The 13,616-nt window shown below is 34.3% G+C and overlaps 1 protein-coding gene across 1 annotated transcript in view; it reads left to right on the forward strand.

Annotated features, from left to right (window-relative positions):
• The first annotated feature begins 1,519 nt into the window (after nt 1–1,519).
• CPS1 (carbamoyl-phosphate synthase 1) overlaps nt 1,520–13,616 on the forward strand; it is a 120,820-nt gene continuing 108,723 nt past the window's right edge. The window contains exon 1 of the mRNA XM_056111879.1: nt 1,520–1,784. Within this exon, the coding sequence (XP_055967854.1) occupies nt 1,659–1,784 (126 nt within the window). The 5' untranslated portion in view covers nt 1,520–1,658. The remainder of the gene's footprint in view (nt 1,785–13,616) is intronic.

Here is a 13,616-nt window from a genome sequence, read left to right on the forward strand (position 1 = left end):
ATCCCTCCCACCCCCCATCCCCCCTGCCTCTGTGGCAGGGCATTCCCTTTTGTTCTCCCTCTCTCCTTTTGGGTCCTGTTGTTTGCAAGAGAGGCATTGAGTGGCAATCATGCTTGGTCTATAGTCTACTTTCAGCATGCTTCTCTCACCCTAGGAGGATCCTCCCAACACCCTTTATTTGGTGTTCTCTTATCTATCTGAGCTTCCTTTTCCCCTAGCACGCGTGGCTGACCTCCAAGCCATGGAGCAAAATTCCTGGTACTAACCTTGGCCACTCCTGGGTGTTAGTCTCCCATTTTGTTGCTTTATGTTCCCCAGATGAATGCAATCTTTCTGTGTCTATCCCTCTCTTTCTGACTCATTTCGCTTAACATGATACTTTCCATGTAGTACCACTTGTATGTAAATTTCATAACTTCATCTTTTCTAACAGCTACATAGTACTCCATTGTGTAAATGTACCAAACTTTCTTTGACCTTGTGTATTTAATCACGAATATGTTAGCACAGAAGGTTGAGTTTTGTCTTTATTCATTAAAACAACAACAACAACAACAAACTCCATCTTTATTCTACTCCCTAATTTTAGCGGTCTTTTAAGCTTCAATGTCAGGGAAGCTTGCAGTCTCCATACCATTCTGTGTGACTCTTCCTGTTATGGACACCCATAGATGAGAGTCTGTTTCTTGCCTTCCTTTGAAAGAGTAGTGAAGATTAGTGTTTCCTGATCTACATAGACACATGACTTAAGTAAGAGTCTCCATCAGCCAATGAGACCCTTTGGCTACCTGATCAAATGTGGGATTGAAAGATTAAGTAAATCAATTTCCAGTCTGGTTGGAAGAAATGCTGAAGTTTTAAAAAATTATATATGTAACATTTCAGTGACTAAAAAAATCTTGTTTGAAGAGTACTTTGATTAAAATCTGCACTTGCCGTTGTTTCATATATCTGCAAACTGAGCACTCAAGAGGGTTATATGAAGTTGTTTTGCTTCAGTTGTGGTTTAGTATTAGTGGTTTTTAGAAAAAAGATATTTACATTACAGGCAATGCAATATTAAGAATATAATATACTACTTTATTAACTAAAATACATAAGCTTACTTTATGGAGAATAGTTCATTCTAATTTTTTAAAATGTTTTTTCTACCAAGAAATATTTTCCGGTTTATTTGGCCTTCAAAAATGTCTTACAGCAAGCTTATACCATATCCAACACAAGTAAAAGCCTTTAATTTGCAGTGTTGTTGGATAGTTGTGACTCTGGGTTAGTGATATTCCTAAAATTGCCTGCTGTGTCTAGGTTACTCTATTCAGCTGCATAAGCAATTCCTTTGATGGATGACTGGTTTTCTACAACACTAGCATTATTTCAGTAGGAGCAGCTAGTGTTTGATGTGTTGCAATTTGTATTACATGTCCATGGAACATCTCCGGACATTACCTCTGGGAGGTGGGGTTAAGAGTAGGTGGAGCTGTGGCTGAAGGCTTTTAATGACAGAATGAATGGAAATTCAAAGCTTGCTTCGCAGTCAGCCTCAAGCTTCTGACTGCACCCCCACAGCTTTCTTTCTTATTTAATTAATATTTCTTCTAAAATTCTCATAAATTGTATATAATTGCATTTAATTTTAGTCCCAAATCCACCTCTTCAAAATGACGCGGATTTTGACAGCTTGCAAAGTGGTGAGGACCCTGAAGAACGGTTTTGGCTTTACCAATGTGACTGCAAACCATCAATGGAAATTTTCAAAACCTGGCATCAGGCTTCTTTCTGTCAAGGTAATATCCCCATATCCATCGTTTTGGTTAAAATTGTATGGGGTATAGTCTAGTTTGAAACAAATGTTCCTTCCCAAGTAAATGCAGATCTGATAGTCCTAATAGTAAGTGCCAATTTATTAATATTTGCTTTACTAGGGAACATACTGATTTAGCAATAATCTTTTTTGTCTCTTCAAAATAAAATTACAGTAATTTTCATCCAAAATAAAGAAGAGACACAATTCCTATGAACTTGTAAAATATAAATGTTTCGTTTAGAAACCAAATATTGAACAATCCACTAGGGCTTTGCCTGTGCCCAGAAACTATTGTTCACAGTTTGGGCTCAAAAATGGAGTTGCTCATCTCAGTCTGAGCTAAATCGCAATAGGTAGGTGTTGCATCCCATCCCATAAGGGCTCGCTGTGAAGCTTTCCTTTCGGAAATTAATTTCTTTCCTTCTATTTTTTTTTGAGAAATAGTTGGGAGGAAATTTCTCATAGAATTTTGACTTTTCAGATCATCATACAGACATAGTCTTTGCTTCTTAATATTCCCTCCATTTGTAGAAGGCCAAATTTTTGTAGTCTTCGGATTAAGATTGAGACCATTGGTAGTTGATAACTTTGTAAGTGATCTAAAACTGAGGAACAGGTCCAGCAGGGGGCATTTCAAGGTACTCTCCTGTCTTTTACCACCGCACTATGAAAATATAGGGAACTTTGGTTCTTTCCAATAACTTTATGAGGGCATTCATTACTGGAGAAATCCAGAATTACTCCATGGAAAATTTTCCAGTGGAAAAACATATTCTGGTGAATATAAAATTTAAGTAATCACAGTATTTTTGAACTCATTGTTTCAATTCAATTGTATTGAGAGCCAGAAAAACTAAATTTTAGAAAATAGCTTAGGACCTAGGAATATGGTGCAGCAGTAGAACACATCCTTATTATATGGGAGGTACTAATTTGACTCTTTTATACCAAACAAAGCAAAACAAACAAAGCAAGTAACCTATGTTGGTTAATGGAAGAAATAGGTTCTAATAGTATGCTACTTGAAATTCACTGTATTGACAAAAAACAAACAAACAAAAAAACCCCTTTAAATGGTTTCACAGCTCCTTTTGCTGAGGTTGTATAAGTGAGGACTCAATATAATTCCAGTCTTGAGTGACATGTGAAGGGCTAAACAATGGTTATAGATTTTTTATTAGTGGTCTTCACTGAGGATAATAGGAAAGGAGTGAAAATGAAACGAATGGAAAAGAGAGGGATAGTGATGAGTGTGGAATGAGATGTGTATATATGGGGAGAGAGGACACAGAGAGAGAGGGATAGAGAGAGAAAGAGATGGAGAGAGGGGAGAGAGAGAAGTAGGGAAAAAGAACTAATAAAAGATCTCACAGAAACCATAAGAAACTTCATTTAAAATCAAGAAACCCAGGAATTCCCATTTTTCTTGGATTCCACTTATTTTAACATAAATTTCCTAAATTAACATCAAAGAAACCATGATTAGATGTAAACAATGAAAGTGTGAAAGTGGATATGTAGTTTTGGTTTAGCATTTGTAACATTTTAAGGATACTCAAAATCATACATTGTAGAAAACAGATATAATGAAAATAATTTCAACCTACTTTTGTTGTGTCATTGAAATATCTTTCTCTTCTCAGAAAAACAGATAGGTAGGGGTGGATGTTTTGCCATCAGATACCAGAAACAGAAATATAATGATTATTAACAATGTCATAGAGGTGATTGAGAAGTAGTGTTCCATGATCATAGGAGAGCTGTCTACAACCACAAATACAACCAAAGTAGAAGGGGTTAATTGCATGTACTGCTGTGAAAATAGTTCTTCTAACTCCTGGTGGCAGATCTGTTTTAAGGGCCTGCCAAAATTCATAGCTAAGAATGACAAATTTGTAGGCGGAATAAGCCATCATTTCATGGTGTTAAAGCCATTACTCATACTCAATCATTACTGGCCAACATTTTGGATGAATGCCAAACATGAAAAATAGAAGTTCTTGAACTTCAGTATAGTGAATTAAAATTCTGTACAGCAGTCCAAGGGGACTTGTGTTATTATTCACGTATTTTGAAAACAGTCCTCCACCTACTTTATTCTTGCCTTTATTATTTTTTAAAACCTTACCTTTATAGACGATGTATCCTAATATACTCTTTGTTTATGGCCATCATATGTGAAAGAGTTGAAATTATTATGAGTTTGTTATATGATGGTCAGTGAAGGCACTGAGAGCAGTCACTAAAATTTAGTCATTTTCTAGCAGATTGTATAGAGTAAATGAATTGGGAAAAGTCTTGTGATAAGATCTGGAAGAATTGCCCTTGAGGTTTGTTGCCTTGGCAATGGACAGTGAGGCCAGCAGTGAATTACTTGCTGGAAACAGCAATGATATAATTGTACTTTTATTATGCAAACTTCCTTTACCTATTTGCTGGCAGCTAATGTTTAGACTGTTTCTTGATTATAGAAATGAGTGCATTTTACCTATACGGAAGAAGAAGCATCATCAAAGTACCTTATAATTTAAAGTAATTTTATATTAAGGATATATATGACCAACACCCATAACAAATGGACATTTTAAAGACCATATTCTTTTCTTTTCATTTTTTTTGGTTTTCTTTTGTTTTGTACTTGCTCCAGACTCTGTGCTCAGGGATCACTCTTGGCAGCGCTCAGGGATACATGGGGTACCTGGGATTGAACCCAGGATCAGTATATGCAAGTCAAGCAATTTACCTGTAGTACTATAGCTCCAGCCCCAGACACCATATTTTTTTTATTAGTACTGAAAATGTTTAGTACTTATTTGTTTGTAAATGTATAGCAGAAAACATACTAGATGGCATTGGAATAAAAAAGATCTGAATTCTAATTTCTCTCATATATCTATTAAATCTCGAAATTTGGCCAAGGAACATAATCTCTCTGGACCTAAATTTTGTCATTTGTTGTGTGGAAATAATTTTTGATTCACTCAAATTCATCATACACTAAAATCAGATCCTAAAATCAAAAATTAGATAATTAAAATTTTTTATATGTCAAAAAACTTAATGGAGATTTAGATCAGAGCTTTACATTATTAAAATAACCACTTATAGAAAACAAGATAAATTTACTTGAATATTTATGTTGATAATCTTTTTACCTTGCCTTAATAGTAAACTCATCTTTGAAGACTGATTATTATAAATTAAAATCATGTAAATATTTTATTTTATAAATATCACAAATTCAAGATGTAAATCCTAGCATTTTAATGAATTAATTGGCAAAAAATATGAAACTTATACCCTGGAAAATTATAGGAGAATCTTAAGTGAAAATAACTGAACAATAAATAGTGGATACTTGCAAATTAAAATCTTCTGTTTATATGTCTCAGAAAACCACCAAAACTACATTGTTTTATTTTTACTTGCAGATTATTTTGGAAATTAAATATATAAAATTGAAAGCCTCCAGTTTCCTATGAATAGAGTTAATCTATTCATTAAAAAATTGTGTCCTATGCTACAATTAAGTCAGCAACCCTGGCAACCCACGTGTCCTCTTTGGTTCTTAAGACATGAATAAGCCCTGGGAGTCATTAGTCCCTTTGAAAGGTTTTCATTTTGCTATTTTCTGATTCTAACAATGAAGTATCTACTTAGCTCTATCTTTGAAGAGCTATTGTCATTTCCTTACAAACAGACAACCATAGAAACTCCTACAATTAGGATCATTTAGTTATATTGTAATAGTTTTAAAGATATTCACAGGAAATAGAGTTTATCTTTGTTCATATTTGAGGTGAAAGTAGGAATAGAGTTATCGCTTTTATAGAACATTTCTGATAATAGATTTTTGCTGTATGTAGATAAGATTAAGGACTAAATTTTATCCATGAAAATCCAGAATTTTTAAATAAGAAATTATGTTCCAATCTTAAACGAGCAGTGCAGAGTTAGAATTACAACCTGAGGTGGACAATATTTCTTTACTTGGACATGACCTCTCTTTTGAGCATTTTTGTTCATATAGTGCTCTTTGTATCTCTTCACCTTAAAAGGATAGACCATTTGTTAGCTACAATTCCTTGACATACTAACATGTCCACCAAATCTTTGAGAAAATTGTAGTAGATCACAATGTAGTCTAGAGAAAGGCACTTAGATGGAAAGAGTAAGGTTTGCACTGAAAATCTAAAGGTGCAGTATTGATGGTGGCCTTCACACCACTGGGCCTTTCTCCCCTTTATTCAGTGTTTTGTCTTAGAAACCTCACTCTCCTGTTCCCAATCTAATTCTTAGTTAAGAATACTGACTAGGAAAATAAATGCCCAAGAACTGGCATTACCAGTTAGTTAGATACCAACAAGTCTTGTTGTCATGCTTCCAGTTCTTGGATGGCAACTCCAATGCTTAGTCTGACTTCTTGCAGATCTAAAAGTGAATTTCTGTCTGACTCTTGTGTAAATAAGAGTGTTTCCCCATTAATGTTTGCCATCACATTTTTATTAAGCATTTTTGCATTTCTAATTTGTAACAAAAGTGGTGTTAGTATTGCAGTGTTTCCAAAATCTCTTAAGCATAATTATCTCTTAAGCAAAGGTCATGCTTAAGATACGATCTTGCTCATTTTAAGTTTTCAGAGACTGCTAGGGAAAACAGATTTTCCTTAACATGACCAGTTTGCTCAGGATCTTTATGAAGGCTGCAAGCTGAAGACACTCCCTAGACCAGGGTCAAATTTAGTATTAGACTACTTGATCTCTAGGTGATCCTATAATTTATCCAACAGGCTTGATATTAGCTCACAAAATATTCTCAATTCTCCTCTATTTTTATTTAGAAAAATACATGGCAGTGTTTCCCCATTAATGTCATATATTGATCTTTCACATTTCATAGGGAGATTATTGCTTATATAATCAGCCAATGTGAAGCCTTTTACAAATGGATTCTAGACTGACTGTATCATTAAGAATTTTATTGAGAGGCCAGAGTGATAATACAGTATGTAATGTGCTTATCTTGAAGGCGATTTGAGTTATAGCACCCAGGTTTGAGCCATAGCACCACATATATTTGGTCCCCTGAACCCCACCAGTGTATCCCTGAGTGCATAGCAAGAAATAGGCCCTGAGAAAGAAAAGGAAAAAGAAAAGAAGATAAAATCCACAAAAAAGAATTTCACTGAATAGCTATATTTTGATGTGTAACTAAATTTAAAGTCATTAATTTATTACCATAAAGTAAAAATTGGCTTGTAATTTTGGAAACCCCTCTCAGAGTCATAATTTCTACTCCATAGCAGATGCTCATTAAGTACTTGTCAATAAACTTGTACTATATTAACATGCCTTATGATAAAATTTTTCTTAATGCTTTATTTACTTGTAATGAGAAAGTAACTAAAATGAAATGACTTTTGAATCTGATTCATGCATTTATAAATATTCAGAACACAGATGTATTTTTGCAAATTAACTTTGTGATTCCACTGCATGCCCCCCCCCCCCCACATCGGTTTATGTTTAACCAAAACTAGATGACTTAGCATTAACTTAGGATGTAGTGAGGCTAAATTGATTCTGCTGTACATCATGAGGTGTTAAGCATTTTAATTTCAGAGAAGTCTCATTAAAATTAGAGAAGTCATAGCAAATTATGCTTTAATTGCAAGTTTAAATATTCATATTTTGGTATTAAAACTCCAAGAATAAAAGAAAAAAATATTTTTTTATATAAAGAACACTTCGATATTGAAACTGTTTACCATGCTAACTATGCAATAATAAACAGAAATAAATTCTGACTTTAAACTGCCTTATTTATCAAAGCTTTGTTTAGATTTATTTTATTCCTTAGGAGGATGGGTGCTAATGTGAACTAATAGATACAAACATCAGGTATGCCAGAAATCAAATATGTTATTTAGCTTTAGGCCTCAGTTAAAATGGAAATAAACACATGGGGCTCCTATTTTTTGTGATATGCAAATAATTTACATAGACAAATGATTTAAGAGCAATATAGTTCAATTCCCAGGGTAAATCATTTTCATTTCCAGCACTAGCTTTAGGTTATTATTATAGCTACCATGTTTTATATTCATATCTTTATGAAACTTATTGCTAAATTAGCTTGAGGGTTTAACATACAGAATATTTTACTGGTGAATTCTCATAACCTAGGGAAGAAACAATGTCATTTTTCCCATTTCACAGACATGTAAGTGTTGTAGTTATCACAAGGACACACAATATCTCTTTTACACACAAAGTGAAATACATAGGTATCAAATCTGGATAGAAATTTAATTAGGCCCCAAAGAGCATATAGATCTTTTTTATTTGGCATTTTGTTACTGTTATATATTGAAGGCACCACTGTTGCTTAACGTGCCTTCAGAATGCTCTAACTCCTGCTGTAATTTTGCTTATGTAGTTATCTCAATATAAAATGGGTTACATTTTTCTGTCCCTTTCTTTTTCACTTTTTTGCTTGCATTTTGAAAACAAAATGTTTAAATCAAAGAGTCAGTAGGGTCTCATTGTATATAATGACTACTAATTCTATAAGTAGGTTGTTTCAGGGCCAAGGCTGTTTATGGTTGACATATTTTTTCCACTTCAAACTCAACATTGTCCTGTTTATTACAAAAAAGTTCTTTTTCAATTTGTTTCTTTTTCATGTAATCTGGTGACCTCCATGTTTGCAGAAGTTTAATGTAGGTATCTGCCCTATGCAATTTGAGATTGCAATAAAAGTCTCATTTTGCTTTGTTTCCAATACCTTGTACTAAAAGACCAGAAAGAAATTGATTGAGAGTATATGATCAATATCCTCGAAATTAGTCCAGAATGGTGCTAGGTTGGGGCTTATGATATAGTACAGTCAGTAAGAGAGTATTTGCCTTGCACACAGCTGACCTGGGTTTGATCCTTGGTATTGCATATGGTCCTCCTAGCCTGCCAAGAGTGATCCTTGAGCATTGAGCTAGGAATAATCACGACATACAAAGTTTATATTAGTTTATAAAAAATTGAGAAGCATTAGTAAAAGTGTGTAATAGAAATGTTTGTAATATAGAGAAGAGCAAAATTGTAAAATGAAAGGTTAAATATTAATTGCAATTATAGGTGTTCCTAAGCTTTTGCAAGTTCAAAGTTTAGCACTTTTTTGAAAGACTTATATTAATATATGCCTTTGAAAATCAAGAGAGATATATTGAAGATTAAAATTGGGAATAGTATTCAGTGGACATATTGAGCAGCAATTGAGTACTAGTGAGCTCCTTCATTTAACCACTTTCTATTGGATGAGAGCATCATTTTGCTTTTACTACATGTTAGTCTTATATTAGGTTTTATGTGTATTTTTGTGTAATTTCTAGTTTATAGTTTGAATCCTGGAATGCTCCATTTTTTCTATATAAACTATTCATAATTGCTTCTTATCTTTATACATTTTGATTCACGAAAGGTTCCAAAGTAATGCTTTACTTTCAAATAGTAAGGAAATCTTGTAAATGGGAAAATTTTACCTAGCCCAGGTAAGTATGTGTATAAAATATAAATCATATTCATGTTCTTCCCTCAAATTTTCAAATAAAAGTAACATTTGGTAACATTAGGATATAGAGATTAGTAATTTTACTCACTGATCCTGATCATCATAAGTCAAAATCAAAAGTCAAAAGAAAAAATAAATTTTGACTACTTATTTTATAAGCTAATTTTAAGAGTCTAGCAGCTTAAAACAGTGGCTGAGAGGCACAACTCTACAGCAACTATCGTCTTAATAGTCTTGAATGCATAACAACTCAAGGGACTGGGGTTAGTGCGAACCGTTCTCAGAACCAGCAGGGTTGTCTCTAAATCCTCGGATATAATTAATGACTTGACATTTTACTCTGAAAATTCGCAGATTTACATATAGGTAATTCTTGATAGACAGCATGTTATAGTTTAACCATGCTAGTTTTAAATTAATGTTCGAGTAAATAAATTTGAATAGAGTTTTTGATTAAGTTGCTTCTAATTCCTTTAAAAGAGAACTAGAAAGTATAAATACACATACTTCGGGGGAAATAAGGGTAAAACAACTCAGTTAAGTTCACATTTTCTACAAATTGACTTGATAGTTATAAGTAGGGTAAGATTATGGCCAGTTTTGGATTCCTAATTATACTAGATTCAGACACTGCTAGCTCTCTATTTCTGGTGAAATACAGTGATGGGATATGAGAATTTTATTAATAAGATACATCAACCTTTAAACAATGAAGAGGTTAAGGGTATACTAATCCCTCAGTGATAAAAAGCCTACATATTAATTTTGACCTCGCTCAAACTTAACATTAGTCATCCTTTGATATGAACTGTAGTTGGCAATTAAGACCCCCTGGGATACAAAATCTGCAGATGCTTAATTTATTTCTAACCAATCCTTCTGACCCATGGGTTCCACATCCTCAGATTCAACTAAGGGATGTTCAAGGTTAGTCATATATGTTTCAACCCACTCCTGATTTGATCTCCTTCCACACTTTGATATAAACTACAGCTATGCAAATATCTATCCTCGCTTTTGAGAAGGTAAATGTTAGTAAACAAAAAATAAGCAAAGAAAAACCAGAAGTCAGTGAACATTAAGGAATTGTTTTGTTGTTGTTTTGTTTGGGGGCCATATTCTGAATTTAGGGGTTACTCCTGTGGGCCTCGGGGGACCAGATGGGGTTTAGGGGATTGAACTTGGATGAACCATGTGTAAGGCAAGCACCCTGCTCACTGGCTCTACTCTCTGTTTGATCCCTCAACTATTTTAAAACCCTCTTCTGTCACTATGAATATATTCTAAGATCACAATGTATTTGGTATTTCTGTGCATTCACTATGAGTGTGCACAGCAGCGGGCTACTTCTGTGGTCAGACAATTGGACGAAGTTTGGGCTTTCTGTTCCAGTAGATGCATTCTAATAGGATATCAGATTACTTAGACTGTTAAAATACATGGTAATATAGACAGTGCACACTGAGTGCAGTTAAAACACATAAAAATTGGTAGTCAATTCTAAGTTGGAGTTATTTCTGTGAGCATATTGTGAGTGGGACTGGGGAGAATAACCAGCATGTAAAGAGACATATTTATGCATGAAAGACTGACAATCATTGATGGAGAGTCTTAGATAGACAAAGAATGGGGATAATTGAATGCTAATCAAAGAATTTAAGGATTAGGGTCATCCAATAACTTTTATGATAATAGCTCCTTAACAGAAATGTAGAGGGTTAGCAGAATTAGGAGAAGTTTATAGATGGGGTCTTATTACAAGGCAAGAATATGTGATAATGTGGTTCTTTTCTCTCTGGTGGTGACACAGTTTGAAATAATGTCACATAAATTCCAGAAACAAATAATTGGTTACTAGTATTAATAGTTTATTAATTTATATACATTACTTAAGAGGTGAAGTTATTTTTTAAAATTGTATTTTGTTATTGGTGAGACTACTTAACATGAAATATACCCTGCTAACAAAGTTTTAATTTACAATATAGTCTTTTAATAGGCTATCTCCTATCTAGCTGAACTCCAGAATTTATTTATTTTGAATAATTGTCACTATAGTTATAAGAAACTCTCTATTTACCCATCCCCCTGGACTCTTGGAAACACTGATTCTTTTCTTGTTTTCTGAAAAACTGAATATTTTAGATACTTTCATGTTTGTGGAATCCTGCAGTATTTGTCTTTCTGTGTACGACAAGCTTATTTCACTTGAATAATGTCTTCAGGTTTCCTACGCATTGTTGCATATAGTAGCCTATTCTTAAGGCTTAATAAAATTTCATTATATGTATATGCCAGATTTCTTTATCCATTAATCTTTGATGGATATTTTGGTTCTTTCTACATATTATAAATGGTGCTGGGCTGGAGCGATAGCACAGCGGGTAGGGCGTTCGCCTTACAAGCGGCCAACATGGCCGACCCGAGTTCGATTCCTCCGCCCCTCCCGGAGAGCCCGGCAAGCTACCGAGAGTATTCGATATGCCAAACACAGTAACAACAAAGTCTCCAATGGAGACGTTACTGGGCCTGCTCGAGCAAATCGACGATCAACGGGAGGGCCTTTACCTTTTACCTTTTATAAATGGTGCTACAGTGAGCAATGCAGCGGTAATATCTCTTTCAGATAATTATTCTTTAGCAAAATATACAGGTGTGGATTTCTAAATCATATTGTTCATATAGATCATAGTTTCAATGGATCATACGTCTTGGAATGTATGGATCATATTTTCAGTTACATTACTGTTCATAGTAGCTGCACTATTTTGCATAGTAAGTGCACTCTTTTGCAATTTTTAATACCAGTTATATTACTTTAAACTAGATTTATATGTATGTGAGGAATTTTATCTAGATTAGGATCAGAGAGGATATGTGGGACCATTACAATAGTATAGTAGGTAGAGTGATTGCCTTGCATGTGGTCAGCCCAGGTTCAATCCCTGGCTTCTCATATGGTTCCCTCAATCTACCCCAAGTGATCCCTGAGTTTAGATCCAGAAGCAGTGCCAACTGTGCCCCTCCACAAAAGAGAGGTGATATGAGTGTCAATATTCCTAAGGTATTTTAGGAAATTCAATACCTTATTATTAGACCAAGTATCTCTGCATTTGAAGTAACTGTACCAGAAAAATATTGAATTCAAAGCCTATATTTTAGAAAACAATTTAACTGAATATACATTGAATTAGAAACATGAAATGTAGCAAAAAATTTCTATCAAGTTATAAAATGAAAAAATAAAATTTCAATATTTTGTTTCAAAGTAATAGCTAAGTGTGGAGATAAGAGTGTGAATGTTTATATTTTTTTCTGCTACAGCTTTTCCTCTATTGAATTCATTATCAAATCATTTAGCAGTACTCTGCTAAACTCTTAGCAAATTATCTGACTAAAGTAATTTTAGCAAAGTGTGAATAAAGTTTAATTATGATGTAATGACTTTAAAAGGAAGGAATTACTGTACTCGCTTAAGTTTTTACTTTGTGGAATGCAGAAGAGGAAATACTATTAGTAGATGTTTTTTATTTTCTTACCTAGTCTCCAGGAAATAAATCACACAGTTAAATATATCTATAAGCAACCCATTCCCTTTTACCTTTATAAACAGAGCCTTAGAGGAATAGTCAAAATATAGTCATATTTTGTGTCATATTTTGGGAGCAATGCAGTAGAAATTGCAAGTGAGTCTTTATTCCTCTGAGAAGCAAAAGCACAATTATGCGATTTCTTTGCCACGTGATAGCTACCCTTCTTCATTCATTCAGCCAATTTATTTTCTAGGCAGTTATTAATGGTAGGATTTTAGGAGTGATAATGAATTAAACAGCCACAACCTTTATGTTTATCATCAAATGAGAAATACACCATAGTAGCACTGCAGCACTGTCCTCCATTGTTCATCAATTTGCTTGAGTGGACACCAGTAACGTCTCCATTGTGAGACTTGTTGTTACTGTTTTTGACATGTCAAATATGCCATGAGGTGCTTGCCAGGCTCTGCCATGTGGGCGGGATACTCTTGATAGCTTGCTGTGCTCTCCAAGAGGGATGGAGGAATTGAACCCAGGTTGACCGCATGTAAGGCAAACGCACTACCCGCCACGCTTTCGGTTCAGCCCACAATTAAATCTCTGGAGTTGTGCTCGGCTCCTATTAAATCTGTTAGAGAACAGGAGCTAGATTGCTAGGCAAACGGGCTTCTGAAAGTCCCATTGCCTGAATTGCATGTACTCTCTCACAA

This window comes from Sorex fumeus, unplaced genomic scaffold (genome assembly GCF_029834395.1).
Source record: "Sorex fumeus unplaced genomic scaffold, SorFum_2.1 ptg000014l, whole genome shotgun sequence".
NCBI lineage: Eukaryota > Metazoa > Chordata > Mammalia > Eulipotyphla > Soricidae > Sorex > Sorex fumeus.